The sequence below is a fragment of the Manis javanica genome, chromosome 15 (assembly GCF_040802235.1).
Source record: "Manis javanica isolate MJ-LG chromosome 15, MJ_LKY, whole genome shotgun sequence".
Classification (NCBI taxonomy): domain Eukaryota; kingdom Metazoa; phylum Chordata; class Mammalia; order Pholidota; family Manidae; genus Manis; species Manis javanica.
In genome coordinates this window covers 61003779-61028690 of record NC_133170.1, presented here as the reverse complement: position 1 = coordinate 61028690, position 24912 = coordinate 61003779, and the positions used below count along the sequence as shown (strand labels likewise).

Below are 24912 nucleotides of genomic sequence, written 5' to 3'. Positions count from 1 at the left end.
AATCTTCCTAAAATAGAGACCACAGGACACAGGACAACATCCAGACCACATCCACACCTGCAAGGAACCAGCGCCTTGTGAAGGGGGTAAGATACAAGCCCCGGCCGGGCGGGACCCGAGCGCCCCTACCCCCAGCTCCCGGCAGGTGGAAAGAAACCGGAGTGGATTTTTCTTTCTTTTTTTTTTGGCGAGTGCTTTTTGGAAGCCTTAAAGGGACAGGGACCGCGTTGCTAGGGAGGCAGGGTGGCGGGACTGGTGAGCGGGTGCCTGGGACTGGCACCTGAGGACAAAGAATATCCCGTGTTTTTCCCTGCGGGACCGGTGGGCGGGTGCCTGAGACCGGTACTTGAGGACGGAGGAAATTGCGTGTTTTTCCCCTTTTTTTCCCGCTTTTTGGCGAGTGCTTTTTGGAAGCCTTAAAGGGACAGGGACCCCAGTGCTAGGGAGGCAGGGTGGTGAGACTGGTGAGAGGGTGCCTGGGACCAGCGCCTGAGGACGGAGGAAATCACGCGTTTTTCCCCTTTTTTTTTCTCTTTTTGGCGAGTGCTTTTTGGAAGCCTTAAAGGGACAGGGACCCTGGTGCTAGGAAAGCAGGGCGTCGGGACTGGTGAGCGGGTGCCTGGGACTGGCGCCTGAGGACAAAGAATATAGCGCGTTTTTCCCTGTGGGACGAGTGGGCGGGTGCTTTTTGGAAGCCTTGAAGGGACAGGGACCCTGGTGCTAGGGAGGCAGGGCAGCAGGACCAGTGAGCGGGTGCCTGGGACCGGCGCCTGAGGACTAAAAAAAAAATCACGTGTTTTTTCCTTTTTTTTTTTTTTTTTTTTCTGTTCCCTCTCTCATTGTTGCTGTTGTTGTTTTGGTTTGGAGAGTGCTTTTTGGAAGTCTTAAAGGGGCAGGACAGGTCACTTAGACCAGAGGCAGGGAATCTGGGGATCTCTGGGCACTCTAACCCCCTGGGCAGCATGGAGCACAGAGGCCCCTTATGGAGATAAATAGCCTCCCAGCTGCTCCCCCTCCAACGGGGCTCCACCATTTTGGAGGAGCAGACCAAGCCAGGCCACGCCCACAGCAACAGCAGAGATAAACCCCATAGCAACCGGGAAAGAAGCAGAGGCCCTGTCTGCACACAGCTGCCCAGCACAAGCCACTAGAGGTCACTATTCTCCCAGGTGAGGAAGGCCACAAACCAACAAGAAGGGAAGCTCTTCCAGCCGTCACTTGTACCAGCTCTGCACACTATCTCTATCACCATGAAAAGACAAAACTACAGGCAGGCAAAGATCACAGAGACAACACCTGAGAAGGAGACAGACCTAACCAGTCCTCCTGAAAAAGAATTCAAAATAAAAATCATGAACATGCTGACAGAGATGCAGAGAAAAATGCAAGAGCAGTGGGATGAAGTCCGGAGGGAGATCACAGATGTCAGGAAGGAGATCACAGAGGTGAAACAATCCCTGGAAGGATTTATAAGCAGAATGGATAAGATGCAAGAGGCCATTGAAGGAATAGAAGCCAGAGAACAGGAACGTATAGAAGCTAAAATAGAGAGAGATAAAAGGATCTCCAGGAATGAAACAACACTAAGAGAACTATGTGACCAAGCCAAAAGGAATAATATTCGTATTATAGGGACACCAGAAGAAGAAAGAGGAAAAGGGATAGAAAGTATCTTTGAAGAAATAATTGCTGAAAACTTCCCCAAACTGGGGGAGGAAATAATCGAACAGACCATGGAATTACACAGAACCCCCAACAGAAAGGAGCCAAGGAGAACAACACCAAGACACATAGTAATTAAAATGGCAAGGATCAAGGACAAGGAAAGAGTTTTAAAGGCAGCTAGAGAGAAAAAGGTCACCTATAAAGGAAAACCCATCAGGCTAACATGAGACCTCTCGACAGAAACCCTACAGGTGAGAAGAGAATGGCATGATATACTTAATGCAATGAAACAGAAGGGCCTTGAACCAAGGATACTGTATCCAGCATGACTATCATTTAAATATGATGGTGGGATTAAACAATTCCCAGACAAGCAAAAGCTGAGGGAATTTGCTTCCCACAAACCACCTCTATAGGGCATCCTACAAGGACTGCTCTAAATGGGAGCACCCCTAAAAAGAGCACAGAACAAAACACACAACATATGAAGAATGGAGGAGGAGGAATAAGAAGGGAGAGAAGAAAAGAATCTCCAGACAGTGTATATAACAGCTCAATAAGCGAGCTAAGTTAGGCAGTAAGATACTAAAGAAGCTAACCTTGAACCTTTGGTAATCACGAATCTAAAGCCTGCAATGGCAATAAGTACATATCTCTCAATAGTCACCCTAAATGTAAATGGACTTAATGCACCAATCAAAAGACACAGAGTAATAGAATGGATAAAAAAGCAAGACCCATCTATATACTGCTTACAAGAAACTCACCTAAAACCCAAAGATAAGCATAGACTAAAAGTCAAGGGATGGAAAAACATATTTCAGGCAAACAACAGTGAGAAGAAAGCAGGGGTTGCAGTACTAATATCAGACTAAATAGACTTCAAAACAAAGAAAGTAACAAGAGATAAAGAAGGACACTACATAATGATAAAGGGCTCAGTCCAACAAGAGGATATAACCATTCTAAATATATATGCACCCAACACAGCAGCACCAGCATATGTGAAACAAATACTAACAGAACTAAAGAGGGAAATAGACTGCAATGCATTCATTGTAGGAGACTTCAACACACCACTCACCCCCAAGGATAGATCCACCGGGGAGAAAATAAGTAAGGACACACAGGCACTGAACAACACCCTAGAACAGATGGACCTAATAGACATCTATAGAACTCTACATCCAAAAGCAACAGGATATACATTCTTCTCAAGTGCACATGGAACATTCTCCAGAATAGACCACATACTAGCTCACAAAAAGAACCTCAGTAAATTCCAAAATATTGAAATTCTACCAACCAATTTTTCAGACCACAAAGGTATAAAAGTAGAAATAAATTCTACAAAGAAAACAAAAAGGCTCACAAACACATGGAGGTGTAACAACATGCTTCTAAATAATCAATGGATCAATGAACAAATCAAAATAGAAATCAAGGAATATATAGAAACAAATGACAACAACAACACAAAGCCCCAACTTCTGTAGGACGCAGCGAAAGCAGTCTTAAGAGGAAAGTATATAGCGATCCAGGCACACTTGAAGAAGGAAGAACAATCCCAAATGAATAGTCTAACATCACAATTATCAAAACTGGAAAAAGAAGAACAAATGAGGCCTAAAGTCAGCAGAAGGAGGGACATAATAAAGATCAGAGAAGAAATAAACAAAATTGAGAAAAATAAAACAATAGCAAAAATCAACGAAACCAAGAGCTGGTTCTTTGAGAAAATAAACAAAATAGATAAGCCTCTAGCCCAGCTTATTAAGAGAAAAAGAGAATCAACACAAATCAACATAATCAGAAATGAGAATGGAAAAATCACGACAGACTCCACATAAATACAAAGAATTATTAAAGACTACTATGAAAACCTATATGCCAACAAGCTGGAAAACCTAGAAGAAATGGACAACTTCCTAGAAAAATACAACCTCCCAAGACTGACCAAGGAAGAAACACAAAAGTTAAACAAACCAATTACGAGCAAAGAAATTGAAACGGTAATAAAAAAAACTACTCAAGAAGAAAACCCCGGGGCCGGACGGATTTACCTCGGAATTTTATCAGACACACAGAGAAGACATAATACCCATTCTCCTTAAAGTGTTCCAAAAAATAGAAGAAGAGGGAATACTCCCAAACTCATTCTATGAAGCCAACATCACCCTAATACCAAAACAAGGCAAAGACCCCACCAAAAAAGAAATTACAGACCAATATCCCTGATGAATGTAGATGCAAAAATACTCAATAAAATATTAGCAAACAGAATTCAACAGTATATCAAAAGGATCATACACCATGACCAAGTGGGGTTCATCCCAGGGATGCAAGGATGGTACAACATTTGAAAATCCATCAACATCATCCACCACATCAACAAAAAGAAAGACAAAAACCACATGATCATCCCATAGATGCTGAAAAAGCATTTGACAAAATTCAACATCCATTCATGATAAAAACTCTCAGCAAAATGGGAATAGAGGGCAAGTACCTCAACATAATAAAGGCCATATACGATAAACCCACAGCCAGCATTATACTGAACAGCGAGAAGCTGAAAGCATTTCCTCTGAGATCGGGAACCAGACAGGGATGCCCACTCTCCCCACTGTTATTTAACATAGTACTGGAGGTCCTAGCCACGGCAATCAGACAAAACAAAGAAATACAAGGAATCCAGATTGGCAAAGAAGAAGTTAAACTGTCACTATTTGCAGATGATATGATACTATACATAAAAAACCCTAAAGACTCCACTCCAAAACTACTAGAACTGATATCAGAATACAGCAAAGTTGCAGGATACAAAATTAACACACAGAAATCTGTAGCTTTCCTATACACTAACAATGAATCAATAGAAAGAGAAATCAGGAAAACAATTCCATTCACCATTGCATCAAAAAGAATAAAATACCTAGGAATAAACCTAACCAAAGAAGTGAAAGACTTATACTCTGAAAACTACAAGTCACTCTTAAGAGAAATTAAAGGGGACACTAATAAATGGAAACTCATCCCATGCTCATGGCTAGGAAGAATTAATATCGTCAAAATGGCCATCCTGCCCAAAGCAATATACAGATTTGATGCAATCCCTCTCAAATTACCAGCAACATTCTTCAATGAATTGGAACAAATAATTCAAAAATTCATATGGATACACCAAAGACCCCGAATAGCCAAAGCAATCCTGAAAAAGAAGAATAAAGTAGGGGGATTCTCACTCCCCAATTTCAAGCTCTACTACAAAGCCATAGTAATCAAGACAATTTGGTACTGGCACAAGAACAGAGCCACAGACCAGTGGAACAGATTAGAGACTCCAGACATTAACCCAAACATATATGGTCAATTAATATTTGATAAAGGAGCCATGGACATACAATGGCAAAATGACAGTCTCTTCAACAGATGGTGCTGGCAAAACTGGACAGCTACATGTAGGAGAATGAAATTGGACCTTTGTCTAACCCCATATACAAAGGTAAACTCAAAATGGATCAAAGACCTGAATGTAAGTCATGAAACCATTAAACTCTTGGAAAAAAACATAGGCAAAAACCTCTTAGACATAAACATGAGTGACCTCTTCTTGAACATATCTCCCTGGGCAAGGAAAACAACAGCAAAAATGAGCAAGTGGGACTACATTAAGCTGAAAAGCTTCTGTACAGCGAAAGACACCATCAATAGAACAAAAAGGAACCCTACAGTATGGGAGAATATATTTGAAAATGACAGATCCAATAAAGGCTTGACGTCCAGAATATATAAAGAGCTCACACACCTCAACAAACAAAAAACAAATAACCCAATTAAAAAATGGGCAGAGGAACTGAACAGACAGTTCTCCAAAAAAGAAATACAGATGGCCAACAGACACATGAAAGGATGCTCCACATCGCTAATTACCAGAGAAATGCAAATTAAAACTACAATGAGGTATCACCTCACACCAGTAAGGATAGCTGCCATCCAAAAGACAAACAACAACAAATGCTGGCGAGGCTGTGGAGAAAGGGGAACCCTCCTACACTGCTGGTTGGAATGTAAATTAGTTCAACCATTGTGGAAAGCAGTATGGAGGTGCGTCAAAATGCTCAAAACAGACCTACCATTTGACCCAGGAATTCCACTCCTAGGAATTTACCCTATGAACGCAGCAATCAAGTTTGAGAAAGACAGATGCACCCCTATGTTTATCGCAGCACTATTTACAATAGCCAAGAATTGGAAGCAACCTAAATGTCCATCGGTAGATGAATGGATAAAGAAGATGTGGTACATATACACAATGGAATACTACTCAGCCATAAGAAGTGGAAAAATCCAACCATTTGCAGCAACATGGATGGAGCTGGAGAGTATTATGCTCAGTGAAATAAGCCAAGCGGAGAAAGAGAAATACCAAATGATTTCACTCATCTGAGGAGTATAGGAACAAAGGAAAAACTGAAGGAACAAAACAGCAGCGGAATTACAGAACCCAAAAATGGACTAACAGGTACCAAAGGGAAAGGAACTGGGGAGGATCGGTGGGCAGGGAGGGATAAGGGGGGGAAGAAGAAGGGGGGTATTAAGATTAGGATGGATAGGGGGGAGGGAGAAAGGGGAGGGTGGGCTGCACAACACAGAGAGGACAAGTAGTGACTCTACAACATTTTGCTAAGCTGATGGACAGTAACCGTAATGTGGTTGTTAGGGGCGACCTGATATAGGGGAGAGCATAGTAAACATAGTATTGTTCAAGTAAGTATAGATTAAAAATTAAAAAAAAAAAAGAAAGAAAGAAAGAAAAGGGGGATTACTCCTTGATAGGATAAAACTATTGGTAAATCAAAGAGCAAAGCATGCTTTAAATATCCTTAATGTTGAACACTTAAAGGGTGTCAGATGATCAGCTATGGAGGTACTCTTTTCTGATAATATTCCTTTCTCTTAATAAAAAAAAAAAAAAAGCAGTTGCTGTGTGCTGACCTCCAATGAGTTCTGCACAGTGGTATAGAGGGCATGTCAATGTGTGGGCAAAGGGTCTGTTTGTTTCTATGCAGAAGATCAAGGCCTAGCTTGGATACCCAGAAAATGAACTAAGATACGATATGAGGAGGAGCTTCCGGCATCAGCACTCTCTGGAGGACTTGTGCCGGGGGATGATCATCAAAAAGCCTCCACAGGGATCCGGGCGATGCTGTGGTTGTGGCTGCATCTAGCCCACCGTCTCCTGGACTTGCCATAGGAATGAGGAGGGAGATGTCTAGGCTGGCATGTGCATACAGTGAGACAATGAATTTGACCGGATCTGTACTGTTGGAACTCAACCAAGAGTTGGGAGGGGTGCAAGTTGTAGCGCTCCAAAATCTCATGACTATAGACTATCTATGGTTAAAAGAACATATGGGATGTGAACAGATCCCAGAAATGGGCTGCTTTAATTTGTCTGATTTCTCTCAGACTGTTCAAGTACAGTTGGACAATATCCATCATATCATAGACAAATATTCACAAATGCCTAGGGTGCCTAAATGGTTTTCTTGGCTTCACTGGAGATGGATGTTAATTATAGATTTGCTTTGTTTATGTCACCGTATTCCTATTATGTTAATATGTGTGTGCAAGTTAGTTAGTAGTTTAAAACCTATACATACTTAAGGTACTCTAAAAGAAGATATGTCAAAGAAATAATCAATCCTCCCATGTTTCCTTCCATATGCTACATCTGTAGCTTTTCTTCTTTCTTCCTAATTACAACCCTTAAATAGAATTCGTGCCTCATATCGAATTTACCGAGTATCATAATTCCTCCAGGTGGTAAAGATACCTCGAGACAAGTGCTGGGCATAGAAGCCACAGGGCATAAATCTGCAAAGAAGTAAAAAGCTAACCTTTTGAAACAATAAGGCTTCTCTCTCACTTACCAACTTTACATTTCCCTGTATGATGTAAGCCAGACTGGTTAGCCAGACACGGGTAAGATTCCTCAAGGGAGGAACAACCTAAGACAGGCACAGTCGCAGGGGGGCCATCAGGTGAGAATTTGGGGATCAACAGAGGTGAGGCTCAGAACCTCACCCCCCCTGCTTTGAGAGAAATCTTCTGCATCCGTGGATGTTTTGCTGCCCTTGTCTAGCCTGGATTAATACTTAGTCCATAGGCACACACCTGATCATCTGATCATCTACATTTGCCCTGTTACAGCACTAAACTATGTTTTCTACCTTTATCTTGCATCTACCTACCATTTCAGTATTTTATTAAAAATAAAAATAATAATAATAATAATGGGAGAAATGTGGGATCAACATATAAATCAAGTACAAAAATCAAACGAGTATTCATATTTGACCTGATTGTTTATAGGTCATAATGCATGATCAAAACCGAAAGTTTCTGTGATGAATGCCCTTGTACTGTTCACCATGTAAGAATTTATTCACTATGTAAGAATTCGTTCACCATGTAAGAACTTGTTCGTTATGCTTCAGAAGATTGGAGACTGACGAGAATTAGGCTTGAGATGGATTAATGATTGTACATTGAGCATTGACCCCCCTATACTGAATTTTATTGTTGTTAACAACCATTTGATCAATAAATATGAGAGATGCCCTCTCAAAAAAAAAACAAAAAAAAAAACGAAAAAAGTAGAAATACCATTTGACCCAGGAATTCCACTCCTAGGAATTTACCCAAAGAAAACAACTTTTCAGATTCAAAAAGACATATGCACCCCTATTTTTATTGCAGCACTATTTACAATAGCCAAGTTATGGAGGCAACCTAAGTGTCCATCAGTAGATGAATGGATAAAGAAGAGGTGGTACATATTCACAATGGAATACTACTCAGCCATAAGAAAGAAACAAATCCTACCATTTGCAACAACATGGATGGAGCTGGAAGATATTATGCTCAGTGAAATAAGCAAGGTGGAGAAAGACAAGTGCCAAATATGATTTCCCTCAGTTGTGGAGTACAACAAAGAAGCAAAACTGAAGGAACATAATAGCAGCAGACTCAGAGACTCCAAGAAGGAACTAGTGGTTACCAATGGGGAGGGGTGTGGGAGGGCGGGTGGGGAGGTAGGGAAAAGGGCATGGAGGGGTATTATGCTTAGTACACATCGTGTGGGGGATCACGGGGAAAACAGTGTAGCACGGAGAAAGCACATAGTGAATCTTTGGCAGCTGACTACACTGATGGACAGTGACTGCACTGGGGTATGGGTGGGGACTTCATAATATGGGTAAAGGTAGTAACTACATTGTTTTTTCATGTGAAACCTTCATAAGAGTGTATATCAATAATACCTTCATAAAAAATTAAAAAAATAATAATAATTACACACAAAAAATAAAACAATGGTGGTTGGTTTGATTTCTCAATTGGAAATGAAAAGTCAAGACTGGTTCTACATTCTCCATGACTCAGGCTGGCCCCAGGCGAACAACCTCACTCTGTACATCTGGGAGGACACCTGCTAGGGGCTCACTGAGCACGTTACCTGGGTGTGGGCGACAAGGCCACTAGCCAACGGTGAGGTGTCAGTAATCACATACAAACCCACAAAATGAATGGCTGTTATTTGTCAGTTCTGTGCTATAGGGATTTTCAAAGCAGGAAACAAGTTTTGGAGGTGGGGGGCTTCTCCCATTTTCTATAAACTCATGCTACCTGGGGGCTCAGAGAAGCTGGAGGGGAGGATGGACACAGAGGGCAGCAGTTGAGGGCCAAGAGATTTGCATCAGACACTGGAAGAGACCACAGGTCCTTTGGCTTCTCCCGCTCAGGGAGGCCCTATGGGGTGGTGGCTCATGGGGGAACATCGGCCCTGGAGCCACAGCAGAGCAACCTAGCCAACAGGGCCATGCGCCCTAGGATACAGTCACCTGCAGTGTGGGTACAGCCTCCCACCATGTCCTCTGCTCCTGCCTTTCTGTCATATGTCCCCACAGAGAAGCCACAGTGGTCCTATAAAACACATGTCAGATCATTTCACTCCTGTGCTCAAAACTCTCCTGGTTTCTCCACCTGGGGTAAGAGGTGGGCCTGTGCAGGCGGAGGCCTGGACTCCTTTCTTCTACTGAGCCCCTGGTTCACTCCTCCCAGCTCCGGACACACATAAGGCATGTCCTTGAATCACAAAAGTGACATTTGCTGTTCCCTGCTTGATGTCCCCCTAGACACTGCCTTCAGATCTGCTCACACTGCACCAAGGCCCTCCAGAGCCGCCCCTGGGAAACTGCACCGTGCCGGTCCATGCGGGCTCTGCCCTGTCCTTGCCTCTCTTTCCTTTGTGGCGTGCACCCTACCTGACACACGTGAATGTATTTTATTTTTTTATTCCCTCTCTCACCTTCCTCTAGAGTAGCACTATGCAACAGAAATATAATAAGAGACGTACACATAATTTTATATTTTCTCTAGCAGCCACCCTAAAAAAGTAAAAAGAGACAGGAAAAATTAATTTAAGTTTTTTTCTGAAACTCTCATCTCCAAAACATTGGCATTTCAAAGTGAGCCGACAATGACTCAAGATACTTGTCAGTATGTCATTAGCAAGACGCATTCCGCTTTGCGTACAGGGTATCTCAGCTCACACCACCACCCTTCCAAGTGCTCAGGAGTCACATGTGCTTGGCGGTTACAGCATCGGTCAGCTCAGCCCTGCGACATAAACTCTGTGCAGCAAGAACGTGTTTTGCTCATTATTACCCAATAGCTGGAACAGCGCCTGGCACGTGGTATGCAGATCAATTCACTATTAATTAACAGATTTCCTGCCTTCCATCTAACTGGCACATAACGAATACATACAATATGGGAGGGATAAAAAGAAAGACACCCAGTGGGAACAAAAGTCTGAGGTACCCCGAGGGGAAAGGAAGACCATCCCTCCCAGTTTTAAGCAGGTGGGGAAGCACACGATCAGAGCTGAGCCAGCCCACCCCTGGTGGCAGGGTCTTCAGAGAAGGGGAGGCAGAGGGCAGAGGCCAGGGGCCATAGGGAGGGCCACTGCAATGGCTGGGTGACAGCATAGAGGCCGCGTGGGGTCCAGGCTGGGGAGATGGCGAGGAGGCAGCTGTGTGTGGGGACCGAGTCGGAGGATTGTAAAGACAGGTTTTGAGCCCAGTGTCTAGGAAAGAGGATGGCACTGTGACATACTGACGGAGTGCTGAGGGATGACAGAGTTATGGCCATGGGGAACGAACAGCGATTCGCCACCTAGTTCTCAGGTGAGGCCCCAAGCAGGTCCTAACTGTTGTTCCTGTGCTTCTCTCAAATTGAGCTGCTTCTGCCCAATGGAGCAGCAACAGTATTTCCCAGAGGAAATGGCAACTGTGGAGGAATTAGAAGACCCCTCTCCGGGCCTTTTCCTCCTCTGTGAAATGAGGAGGGTGGTGCTTGCCCAGCGATCCCATCCCAGCCCCGAGGCCACCTTCCTGCAGAGGCAGGAGCTTCTTCAGAGGGTTTCCTGCACGGAGCAGAGGAGCGCTGGTTACCCTGCAGGAGCGAGGGGCCTAAAGCACGAGCAAGCTGGGCCAGCCGCTGTCATCAGACTCCACCCTTCCCGCAGCCGCACAGCACCGGTGAGGAGCCAGAGGCGGCACGGGGTGGGGGCCACCTTTCCCAGCTCATGCTGTGGGGCTTCCGCAAGGGCAGGGTGCTCCTGTGACCACGGGTGTGCCCATAACAGAAACACTCTGAACTCAGGGCTGGAGGCCGGAGCCCGCCGGGGTTTGCCCAGTGTCCCTGTGACCGCTACCCTGCGGGGCAACCGCGGTGTCTCACCTCAGTCGCTCCTCCTCTTTCCGACGAAGATCGAAGTCTCGCTGGACCACCCGGAGGATATGCTCGGTCTCATCGTTGGTCAGACCAGACAGGTCCAGCTTCCTGCCCATGATTTAAGGCCAAACAGCCGGTGAAGTGAGACCTGAGAAACCAAGGAGAGAGCACAAATTGAGGGCAAGACAAGACAAAGGCCCTACAGGGACAAAAATCAACCACCTTGTCATTACAACATAAGTAAGGGTGGTGTTTGTGAGGTAGAATCCTGCACTACTCTTGTACCCAGCAGACAATTAGGGGACATCAGCAAGGCGCATCATCATCCCACCCAACTCTTCGATCAGAAAACATAAACAAACTACTCTTTTCAACAAAATGGGCATAGGGGACCCAGTGTATATTTATACAAAATGCCAGAAGACTATCCAGAAATTCTAAATTTCTGTGGTTTGAGGTTTTAAATTCTTTGTATGTAATTGCAAAATAAAATAAATTATGATACTTTAAAAATATCCCATATACACTATAGTCCTTGAACTTTTCATCACATTACTGATATATAAATTAGAAATCAATACACTCTTCTGCAAAAGGTAAAATAGCAAAATCTTATTTAGCCATTTTCAGCAGTAGAAAAGATGGTATTTCAAAGAAACCTCCGACAGTGCATACCTAAAAGTTATGGGAAATTATATACTTAAAAGTCATTTTTAATGAATGGCTGCACCCAGGGATGAAATCAATAAATAATACCAGAAAATTGCCCAGAACTGAAGGCCATCAAAAATAGGAATGCAAACATCCTCCATAAAACATTAGTGGAACCAATCAGCAAAATTTCAAACTTTCAGAATTATTACATATCATGACCAAATGGGTTTTATCTGACATTCAAATATCAATCAGTGTAATTCATCATACTAACAGGTGATAACTACATTAATCCTGGTGAACATCTATACTGCATGTAACCTGAAACTCATATAATATTGTATGTCAGCTATACTTCAATAAGTTAAAAAAAAACAAACTGAATGAAAGGGAAAATCATATGATCATTTCAATAGATGCTGAAAAAGCTTCTGACAAAATTCAACTCCCATTCATGATGGAGACTCTCTGCAAAAAAAGATTGGAAGGAAATGTCTTCAATCATAAAAGACTTTCTCTTTAAAACAATTAAAACAATAAAAATCCTATAGTTACCATACTCGATGAGAAAGGCAAAATGCTTTTGCCTAAAATGGGAACAAGGTGGGAATATCTGCTCTCACTACTTCTCCTCCACACTGAATGTCTTCACACTAAACCTACATTAATCAAGACAGAGCAGGGCTGGTGTGTGGGTGGTGTGCTCCTTAGCTGGGCATTATAGCGGGGCACCACAGGCCGGGAGAGTTGACTAAGAGAACTTTATTTTCCCACTGGCTGAGGCTGGAAGTCTGAGATCCAGGTGTGGGTAGGGCTGGCTTCTCCCCAGGGCTCCCTCCTTGGTCTGAGACACCATCTTGATGTGTGTCTTCCAAGGTCTTCCCTCTGCCCATGTGTGTCTAAGTTCCTTGTTCTTGTAAGGACACCAGCCACATGGCATTAAGGTTCATCCTAATACCTCATTTTAACATGATGCCTCTTCAGTGTCCTATCTCCACATACAGTCACAATCTCAGATGCTGAGGTTGAGACTGGGACCATTAGCTTAGACAGAATAGGACAAGGGCCTCTGGAAAAAGCAAGGCAAGATATTTACAGTCAGAGCAATGTAACTACATGCAAGGAAATCCCCTACCAAAACTCTGTGTTAAACATTCAACTCTAGGTCATTCTTCAGTGAGATCAGTTAATACTCCCCAGATAAAGAAGAGTAGCACGTTTTTATTATGTTAATTATTTGTAATCATGTGTAAGATTCACTTTAGCATGCTAAAAGCCCAGGCCTATATGCTGTCTTTCCTTCTTCAGATCTGATGAGGTGATTTGCAAACTGGGCAACTAATTTATCAAGTCAGCCCAGGCATAAACAACATAGTAAAAGGTAGGAAGGATTCCACCTTAAATATAAGATTTCATTTTAACACCCAGGAAGTTTAAGAAGTAAGATTCTTGACAGGATTTAAGATGGCAGCATGAGAGGTGAGACGGAGAGCTCCTCCCAAAACCACAAATAGTATGAAAATGTAGTTAATTGATACAACTAACCCTAAAACAGCAACAAGAAAGAAGGCTGAACCAGATTGCATACAGACCTCACGAACAGAGCAGACCTCACAAACACAGGGTAACATATGAAAGCCTTAATCCAGCAGGACCCAAGCCCTTCCCCCACCTCAGCTCACCGGTGGGAGGAAGAGAAACAGAGCAGGGAGGGGGTGGAGGCCTAGGACTGCTGAACACCCAGCCCTGAAGATCTGCTCTGGGAGCAGAAACCTATATTGTGTGGTGCTCAGGACGTTGGGGAGCTCGACAGGTGGAGTGCTTGAGAGACTGAGATTCTGGCCATTTGTGGAGGAGGGGATCCACTCCCACTGCTCTGTGTCAAGTGGAAAGGCAAGCGGCCTGAGAGGCTTCCTAGCAGCAAGAGGGCTGCTGAAGGAGCGGAGTTTGCATGGAGCTTGGAGGGGAGAGCTGGACAAGGTTGTCTGGGCACGCTCTGACCAGCAGGTTGGGAACTTTGAGGAGCTTCTGGCACCCCATCTCCCTGGTTGCCTACTCAGCTCCGAGGCCCCTCACTGCATGCAGCTTGCTGCACCTTCCTCCTAGCCGGCCGGCACCAGTTCGCAAACCGGCAGTCACCGTGCTGATGTCAGGCCAGCCAGAGGGAGGCCCCACCCACAACAGCTAGAGACACCGAGCACAGAGGTTTACACCTGTGTACTCAGCCCACTGGCTCTGACACTGCAGACAGGCACCGCAGATGGGAATCAGGAAACAGATCTTTCCTCCCCCCAGGCACCGGCTCCACTCCCTTACGACCCCCAGCCTCACTCTAGGGCTGAGCAGCTCCAGAGACTGGACCTTCTGGGCACTAGTGGGCACCACACAGAAATAGGAAAAGTCAAAATAACATGGCCAAAATCTCACAAACCCCAGAAAAAGGGCCAAATGAAACTAAACTCACCAATCTTCCTGAAAGAGAGTTCAAAATCAAAATTATAAACATGCTTATGGAGGTACAGAAAAATATTCAAGAACTCATAACGAATTTAAGTCAGAGATTCAATCATTAAGAAATTCCATATCTGAAATGAAACATACAATGGAGGGATTTAAAAGCAGATTATATGTAGTCAAAGAGATGGTAAATGGAATAGACATTAGAGAAGAGGAATACAAAGAAGCTGAGGCACAGAGAGAAGAAAGAATCTCTAAGACTGAAAGAATACTGAGAGAACTGTGTGACCAATCCAAATGGAACAATATTCACATTATAGGGGGACCAGAAGAAGAAGAGAGAGAAAAACGGATAGAAAGTGTCTTTGAGGAGGTAATTGCTGAAAAGTTCCCCAATGTGGGGAAGGAGATAGTCTCTCAAACCATGGAGATGCACAGATCTACCAATATAAGAAACCCAAGGAAGACAACATCAAGACATATAGTAATTAAAATGGCAAAGATCAAGGCTAAAGACAGACTTTTAAAAGAATCTAGAGAGAGAAAAAAATAACATACAAAGGAAAACCCATCAGGCTATCATCAGACTTCTCCACAGAAACCTTACAGGCGAGAAGGGAGTGGCATGATATGTTTAATGCAATGAAGCACAAGAGCCTTGAACCAAGAATACTCTACCCAGCAAGGTTATCACTTAAATTTGAAGGAGGGATTAAACAATTTTCAGATAAGCAAAAATTGAGAGAATTTACCTCCCACAAACCACCTCCAGATGGTGGGACTCCTATAGATGGAAGTATTCCTAAGGCTAAATAGATGTCACCCAATGAATAGACAAAGAGTACAGAATATGATTCATAACAAAGAATGGAGGAGGAAGAAAAAGGAGAAAAAAAAAGAACCTTTAGGTTGTGTTTGTAATAGCATATGAAGTGAGATAAATTAGACTCTTAGATAGTAAGGGAATTACCCTTGAACCTTTGGTAACCATGAATCTAAAGCCTGCAATGGCAACATACCTATCAATAATCACGTTGATGCAAATGGTCTGAATGCACTAATCAAAAGACAAAGAGTCACTGAATGGATAAAAAAAAAAAGACCCATCTCTATGCTGCCTACAAGAGACTCACTTCAAACCCAAAGACATGCACAGACTGAAAGTAAAGATATTTCATGCAACTAATAGGGAGAAAAAAGCAGGAGTTGCAGTACTTGTATCAGACAAAATAGACTTCAAAACAAAGAAAGTCACAAGAGACAAAGAAGGACATTACATAATGATAAAGGGGTCAGTCCAGCAAGAGGATTAACTATTATAAATATCTATGCACCCAACACAGGATCACCTACATATGTGAAACAAATACTAACAGAATTAAAGGGGGAAATAGAATGCAATGCATTCATTTTAGGAGAATTCACCTTCAACACACCACTCACTCTGAAGGACAAATCAACAAGACAGAAAGTAAGTAGAGAAAGAGGCACTGAACAATGTATTAGAACAGATGGACCTAATGGACATCTTCAGAACACTTCATGCAAAAGCAACAGGATACACATTCTTCTCAAGTGCACATGGAACATTTTCAAGAATAGATCACATACCAGGCCACAAAAAGAACCTCAGTTAATTCAAAAAGATTGAAATTGTACCAACCAGCTTCTCAGATCACAAAGCTATAAAACTAGAAATAAATTACACACAAAAAATGAAAAAGCCCACAAACACATGGAGGCTTAATAACATGCTCCTAAATAATCAATGGATCAATGACCAAATTAAAACAGAGATCAAGTAATATATGGACACAAATAACAACAATAATTCAACAACACAAAATCTGTGGGATGCAGCAAAGGCTATGCTAAGAGGGAAATATATTGCAATACAGGCCTACCTCAGGAAAGAAGAACAATTCCAAATTAACAGTCTATATTCACAATTAATAAAACTAGAAAAGGAAGAACAAATGAGGCCCAAAGAATAAAGAATAAAGCAGAAATAAATAAAATGGAGAAGAATAAAACAAAAGAAAGAATCAATGAAAGAAGGAACTGGTTCTTTTAGACAATAAAGTAGATAAACCCTTAGCCAGACTTATCAAGAAAAAAAGAGAATATACACAAAATAAACAGAATCAGAAATGAGAAAGGAAAAATCACTACGGACAGCACAGAAATACAAAGAATTATAAGAGAATACTATGAAAAATTATATGCTAACAAACTGGATAACCTAGAAGAAATGGACAACTTTCTAGAAAAATACAAACTTCCAAGGCTGACCCAGGAAGAAACAGAAAATCTGAATAGACCAATTATCAGCAAAGAAATTGAATTGGTAATCAAAAACCTACCTAAGAACAAAATCCATGGTCCAGATGGTTTCACTGCTGAATTTTATCTAACATTTAGTGAAGACCTAATACCTCCTTAAAGTTTTCCAAAAAGTAGGGAGTACTCCCAAACTCATTCTATGAGGCCAACATCACCCTAATACCAAAACCAGGCAAAGACACCATGAAAAAAGAAACTTACAGACCAATATCCATGATGAACACAGATGCAAAAATACTCAACAAAATATTAGCAAACTGAATCTAAAAATACATCAAAAAGATCATCCATCATGCTCAAGTAGGATTAATCCCAGGGATGCAAGGATGGTACAACATTCAAAAATCCATCAGCATCATCCAACACATCAACAAAAAGAAGGACAAAAACCACATGATCATCTCCATAGATGCTAAAAAACCATGACAAAATTCAACATCCATTCATGATAAAAACTCTCAACAACATGGGAATAGAGGGCAAGTACCTCAACATAATAAAGGCCATATATAACAAACCTACAGCCAACATTATACTTAACAGCGAGAAGCTGAAAGCTTTTCCTCTGAGATTGGGAACAAGGCAAGGATGCACACTCTCCCCACTTTTATTCAACATAGTTCTGGAGGTCCTAGCCACGGCAATCAGACAACACAAAGAAATAAAAGGCATCCAGATTGGCAAGGAAGAAGTTAAACTGTCCCTGTTTGCAGATGACATGAAATTTGTACATAAAAACCCTAAAAACTCCACTCTAAAACTACTAGATCTAATATCTGAATTCAGCAAAGTTGCAGGATACAAAATTAATATGCAGAAATCTGTGGAATTCCTATACACTAACAATGAACTAGCAGAAAGAGAAATCAGGAAAACAATTCCATTCACAGTTGCATCAAAAAGAATAAAATACCTAGGAAAAAACGTAACCAAGGAAGTGAAAGACCTATACTCTGAAAACTACAAGACACTCTTAAGAGAAATTAAAGAGGACACTAATAAATGGAAATTCATCCCATGCTCTTAGCTAAGAAGAATTAATATAGTCAAAATGGCCATCCTGCCTAAAGCAATCTACAGATTCAATGCAATCCCTATCAAAATACCTACAGCATTCTTCACTGAAGTAGAGCAAACAGTTCTAAAATTCATATGGAACCACAAAAGACCCTGAATAGCCAAAGCAATCCTGAGAAGGAAGAATAAAGCAGGGGGAATTATGCTCCCTGACTTCAAGCTCTACTACAAAGCCACAGTAATCAAGACAATTTGGTACTGGCACAAGAACAGACCCATAGACCGTACAGAATAGAGAATCCAGATATTAACCCAAGCATATATGGTCAATTAACATATGATAAAGGAGCCATGGATATACAATGGGGAAATCACAGCCTCTTCAACAGCTGGTCTTGGCAAAACTGGACAGCTACATGTAAGAGAATGAAACTGGATTATTGTCTAATCCTATAAAAGTAAACTCAAAATGGATCAAAGACTTGAATGGAAGTCATGAAAGCATAAAACTCTTAGAAAAAAATATAGGCAAAAATCTCTTGGACATAAACATGAGCAACTTCTTCATGAACATATCTCCCTGGCAAGGTTAACAAAAGCAAAAAAGCTTCTCTACAGCAAAGGACACCATCAGTAGAAAATAAAGACATCCTACAGTATGGGAGAATATATTCATAAATGACATATCTGAGAAGGGGTTGACCTCCAAATTATATAAAGAACACACCCAACTCAACAAACAAAAAGGAAATATGCCAATTAAAAAATGGGCATAGGAGTTGAACAGACACTTCTCCAAAGAAGAAATTCAGATGGCCAACAGACACATGAAAAGATGCTCCACTTCCCTAATCATCAGAGAAATGCAAATTAAAACCACAGTGAGATATCACCTCACACCAGTTAGGATGGCCAACATCCAAAAGACAAGGAACAACAAATGCTGGCAAGGATGCAGAGAAAGGGGAACCCTCCCACACTGCTGGTGGGAATGTAAACTAGTTCAACCATTGTGGAAAGCAGTATGGAGGTTCCTCAAAAAACTAAAAATAGAAATACCATTTGACCCAGGAATTCCACTTCTAGGAATTTACCCTAAGAATGCAGTACTCCAGTTTGAAAAAGGCAGACGCACCCCTATGTTTATCGCAGCACTATTTACAATAGCCAAGAAATGGAAGCAACCTAAGTGTCCATCAGTAGATGAATGGATAAAGAAGATATGGTACATATATACAATGGAATATTATTCAGCCATAAGAAGAAAACAAATCCTACCATTTGCAACAACATGGATGGAGCTAGAGGGTATTATGCTCAGTGAAATAAGCCAAGCAGAGGAAGACAAGTATCAAATGATTTTACTCATTTGTGAAGTATAAGAACAAAGAAAAAACTGAAGGAACAAAACAGCAGCAGACTCACAGAACCCAAGAATGGACTAACAGTTACCAAAGGGAAAGAGACTGGGGAGGATGGGTGGGAAGGGAGGGATAAGGGGGGAAAAGGGGCATGTTGGGGGGGATTTGATATTAGGGGGAGTCTAGTAACCATAATGTTGTTCAAGTAATTGTACATTAATGATATCAAAATGAATAAATAAGTGAATAGATAGATAAGATTCTAAACTTATTCTTTAGCAAACAATACCTCAGCCCACCTTAGGGGTTGGGCAGGCAGCCTTGTTTGATATGCTCCTAGACCAAGACCCCAGTATCTCAGGGAGAAATCAGTGCAGGAAGGTTCTTGTGTTAATTGTAAATATTCAGGGAGCACTTAAGTCCATGCCCCTAAGCCTTTATCCGGTTCCCCAAAATCCTCAACTGCCTAAAAAACTCCTAGACAACGCACACTACAGGCTCCCTTGTCCCCTCCTGGTGCGAACCAGGAGCTGTGTCCTCTCACTGTATCTCTCAATAAAAGCCTCTCCCTGGCCCTCCTACCTTGGGTGTTTCTGAAATTCATTCTTTGACTCCGCAAACAAAACATCGGCATCAAGGTCAGGACTTCAACATTCAAATTTGGGGTGATGCAATGAAGCCCACAGCACCCCACCTTTTGCCCCCCAAATTCATGTTCTTCTCATGTGACAAATATATTCACACCATCCTCACAGCCATAAAAGTCCTACATATTCCAACAGCAACTTTAAGTCCAAAATCTCCTTTAAATATCATCTAAATCAGGTATAGGTGGGACATGAACTATGGTCCATCCAGAGACAAAAAGATTTTCAACTTGTGAGCCTGTAAAACTGGGCAATCAGTTACCTTCTTCCAAAATACAACAGGTGGGACAGGCACTGGATAGATGTTCCCATCCGAGGTGGGACTAACTGGAAAGAAGGAAGGAGTCTTATGGTTCCACTAGGTTTGAAGTTTCCAGATACTCCTCTGTGGCTCCATGCTCTGCCCTCTGAGCCCACCGGGGTGGCCCTGCCCTCTGTAACTGAGGAGCGTCCCACCCCCATGCAATTCACAGAAGGCTGAGCCTCAGACAAGGGGCTTCTACAGACATTCCCTAGACGACAAGTCTCTTACCTGAATCATGAGTCTGTATTCCTGATTTCTGCTAAAATGGTCGATGGATCCCTGAGTCACACTCTAATCTTTTCAGCAAGTGGAGTCCACCCACACCCTTGATGGTCTCTCCAGATGTGCGTTCTCATTTCTGCAGTATGGATAGACTGACACCTTCCCAAGTTTTCACTTTCTGGTTTCTTTTGCTTAACAATTTCTTGCAGTTCTCTCTCTGCTCTTGTGTTTTACTGTAAGCAGGAGGGACAGACCATGGCGACACTTCAACGCCTGGCTTAGAAGTCATCTCAGCTAAATACCCAAGCTCTTCATGTACACGTACTGCTTTGCACAAAATACTACAACCCAACTGGTCAGTTCTCTGCCACTTTGTAACAAGGTGGCCTTTCCTCCGTTTCTGATAGCATGCTCCTCCTCATTTCCATCGGAGGCCTCACCAGAAACAGCTCTAGCATTCATTTTTCTCTTCATGATGATAAACGTGTCTCTAAGGGGAAGGACGCTTTCTCCGCAGCTCTCCTCCTCCTGAGCCCTCTGCAGGATCACCTGCCATGTCCGTAAATACCTACACCTACATACCTGCATAAATGTTGCCCCTACAACAGTCCCCTGCAGGCAGCTGGGCTTTCCCAGCACACAGGCAAAGCTTCTCCAGCCTCCACGCATCCACCTGGCTCCAGGAACACTTCACATTTTTAGGTAAAAGAAGAAACACAAACAGCAAATATGCATATGAAAAGATGCTTAATTTCATTGGTAGTTACAGAACTGCAAATTAAAACCACATTTCACCCCCACCATAATAAAGTCTTCATCAAGTGTTGGCAGAAGGTGGGACAACAGCAACTTTTACTAGTGGGTCTGAACTGCCACGGTCTCTTTGTGTCACAATCAGGTATAATTTTCAAAGAAAAGAAGAATGTTCCCTAGAACTAACATTGCTGCCACATGCAGGTATATTCCTCAGATATAATCTTGTAAAAATACACCTAGAGATAAGAATTGGGCAGAATCATATGACATCCCTAAATATTAATAGTAGTCACATTTCTAAAGTAAAAAATAAAACAAAATAAAATAAACAAAATCCCAAAACTATCCCAAACATCAGTAAACAGGAGGAAGGATAAACAAATAGTACAGATTTGTTCTTACTGCTGTGAAATCACACTGAAAGCATGTTCATCAGCAGGCATGTTCATCAACAAAGATGTTGAGACAGAGACGGCACCATATGTGCACACAATAGGATCCTTTACATAAAGATAAAAAATACAGAAGCCAAGGCATATATATTTTAAGGGATAAATGTGGTAGAACTATAAAAAGCAAAACAGGGCCTCTGAGGGGAGAGGGGCTTAGTCTAAGGAATCACGGAGGGGCTTCGAAGCAATCGGTAATGTACTGTCTTGCTGCAGGACAGCATGCCTGCCTCATTATTATCATTATTAAAAGGCTCAAGCTACATACACTTTAGTCAGCATACAAAGTAAATTAAACCTAACACTAAACAAAAATAATCTAATCTCATCACGACTAAAACAAATGTTTGAAACTCTGTTCCAGGAACATGCTGAGTGAGAATTACAATAAAAAGTAAGGGTGATAATGGTTCTGATAGCTCTCCTATTTTAGATGAACATATACAATGTTCCAGATAGTTTAGCTTTTTATATATACATTTGTAGGCCACATATACAATTGACTCTTGAACAACATAGGGGCACTGACCTCCCACACAGTCAAAAATCCACATATAACCTTTTACTCCCCCAAATTCAACTACTAATAGCCTACTGTTGTCCAGAAGCCTTACTGATAACACAGTCAATTAACACGTATTTTGTATATGTATTACACAGTCTCTTCTTACAATAAAGTAAGCTAGAGAAGAAAAAATGTTGTTAAGTCCTCAAAAAATTTTCCTTACTGAAAAACATCCGTATATAAGTGGACCCATGCGTGGTTCAAGGATCCACTGTATATTACATTTACTATTCTTAACTTGCACAAAATCCTACAGGCCATCTGTACCACTGCCACTGTGTACAGATGAGAGAACAAAGGCTCACGGCTACATGTTCCGGCAAAGACAAATGACAGGTGACAGCTAGGGTCTGACTGGGTCTCGGGGTGGCCCAGAGTCCATGCTTCGACACCATACACACACCTTCCTGTGAGATGCGACAGGAAACTGTCCTCAGGTTTGCAAACTTGAGGTCCCTAGAGGTCCCTGACTTCTTTCTAGCACAAGACAGCTGAACAGGAGACCCAATTAGTTGGTGTTCTTCAGAAGAAGGTGATCTTCCTTTTTAATTTTCAAATAATGGCAATAAACAGAGAGCATAGAACAGTTTCAGTCCATAAAAGTCTTGATAAATGACTTAAAACCTCATGACTGTATGATGCAAACTAATCTCAAGATTGAACCAACAAATTCCAGCAGGAATTCTATTTTTTAAAAAGATGTTTTCTTTCATGCCACTAATGCTATTTGTCAAAAGTAAATATTGAGCCCACTTTGCCCAAGCGATGGTGGGGCCAGGGTGAGGACCTGTGACCTGCTGGTTCGCAGGAGTAAACTGGATACAAGACTCCACTGCAGGCCAAGCTAAGGGGGAAGCTTCTAGGCTGCATCCTGCAGTCTCAGGATGGGCAGGAAAGAAACAGATTAGAGGGCAAAGGGAACATGCAGACAGGTTTCTGCCTTTAAAATGCCCCAGTAAAGCTGACAATGGCACCCTATAGTTTCCTGGAAGTCTATCCACTTCACTTCACCACTTTGGTTTCTGAGAATTCCCAACAGGATTCTAAGATGCCCAGCTGGTGAAAGACAGAAGTGGCAGCTCTGATCATATCAAATCTAAATAAATGATTGGGACTCAGTAAGACAAATGGTTTCCATAAGGAAATAAAGTTCTCAAAATGGACAAGACAGAGAAGAATGGGAAAGCCTTTTTGGGAAATGGTGAAAGTTTCTTCCTTTTGGTACCGTAGTCACAACCAGACTCCCTGTGCATCTTAGGGCTGGAGAAGCCCCAATGTCTCTGTGACAGGAGTGCAGGCCCTGAGCAAGGGGGCAGTTTCTGGTGTCTTCCAGACCAGGGCTCCTGGACCCCTCTGGTTAATGCCAACTACAATAGCAGCAGAGAGAATCCAGTGTAAAATTAATAATGAGAAAATCAATACAACCTCGAGATTTAATTATATCACCATGCTCTAGTGGGTGTTCCTCAGCTTACTATTCCCAAGTGGTCTAGGAAAGGGGTGATCTGTGATGAAATAAATCTGAGAAATGCTCAAGCTGCATGGCCCTCTTGGGGACGCATAATGCAGGTAGCTTATCAAAGTCTCCGGAAAGTCTGTTACAAAAGAGTTTGATTTTGTTTAACCCTGATTTCTCTGCAGATACCTCTTTCTTTAATAGCAGCTACCTCTTGACGTCCAAAGAAATGAGCAGCTGGGAAATACCACTGTAAGTCCTTCACGACGGCAAATGCCAGTAGCTATTTCTAATATGATTACTGAATTGACTTCGCTGTTTTTTAAACATAATTAGCATAAGAAGCTACAGAGTTAGATGAGAGCTAGAAGCTAATGACTTAAAAAGGAAAAGTAGATGGATGTAACTTTAAGGCTAGAAGACCAAAACAAGGGTAGAGCCATCCATGCTCTTCCTAGATGGTAGCAAACATGGGGAAGGACCTAGACCTTTAAGAAACTGGTTAGCAAGCCTTGCAGAAGAGGAAATCAGAAACCCCAAGAATGCTATGTCCATACATAGCATAAGATTGAATATTAGAGGTCAGTGTCTACACAAGGACATTGGAAAAATTTACCTGGAGCAGAAACAAGTCAACAGGTGGCCTTGGAGCAGCCAAAGACCTAAAAGCAGTAAAGGATGAACACTGCTGTGGCCCCTCTCTGACCACGGCCGCATCTTGACTGAGATGCAAAGAAACTTGTTCCTCTAGAGGAATTTGAATGTTATCACTCTCCCATGTAAGGCACTTGCTATCAGAGAAAAAAAGAAAAGAATGTGGCCTAGGAAGGAAAAGACACACACACTTACGCACTCACGCACACATGCACACACTGTGCCTTCACAGTGTTCTTTGGAACAACTGGTACTTGAGCTGTAGCTCCCTGACCTTCATGCCCTCACCTTCGAGGGTGTTGCCCTTGCCATGGACAGTCCCCTCTGTGAGGCCAACCTTTACTCACACATGGGAACGGCCCAGAGCAGACACGGTGACGCCCCTGGGGGACAGCTGACTGGACCAGGATGTCACCTGAGCCACGCTGGACATCAGAGTATCTCCTGGGAATGACACCAACATTCAGCCAGGGTGTGCTTATCTTGCTGGCCCACTGCAGCCCCTATGAAAATGCCACCAAATGCCCTTTTATGTCTGCAATAAATTCTCCACTTTGC

The 24912-nt window shown here is 42.3% G+C and overlaps 1 protein-coding gene across 8 annotated transcripts in view; it reads right to left on the bottom strand.

The window, feature by feature from the left end:
* MYRIP (myosin VIIA and Rab interacting protein) overlaps positions 1–24912 on the bottom strand; it is a 229277-nt gene that overhangs the window by 161183 nt on the left and 43182 nt on the right. For 6 of the 8 annotated variants that reach the window (XR_012125972.1, XM_073224000.1, XM_073224002.1 and 3 more), the window contains exon 2: positions 11476–11617. Coding sequence is in view for 5 of the 8 variants with exons in the window: in XM_073224000.1 (XP_073080101.1) it covers positions 11476–11585 (110 nt within the window). In the remaining 3 variants the exon portion in view is untranslated. Of the gene's footprint in view, positions 1–11475; positions 11618–24912 lie in introns of those variants that run through there. The other 2 variants (XM_073224003.1, XM_073224004.1) reach the window with 2 other exon arrangements.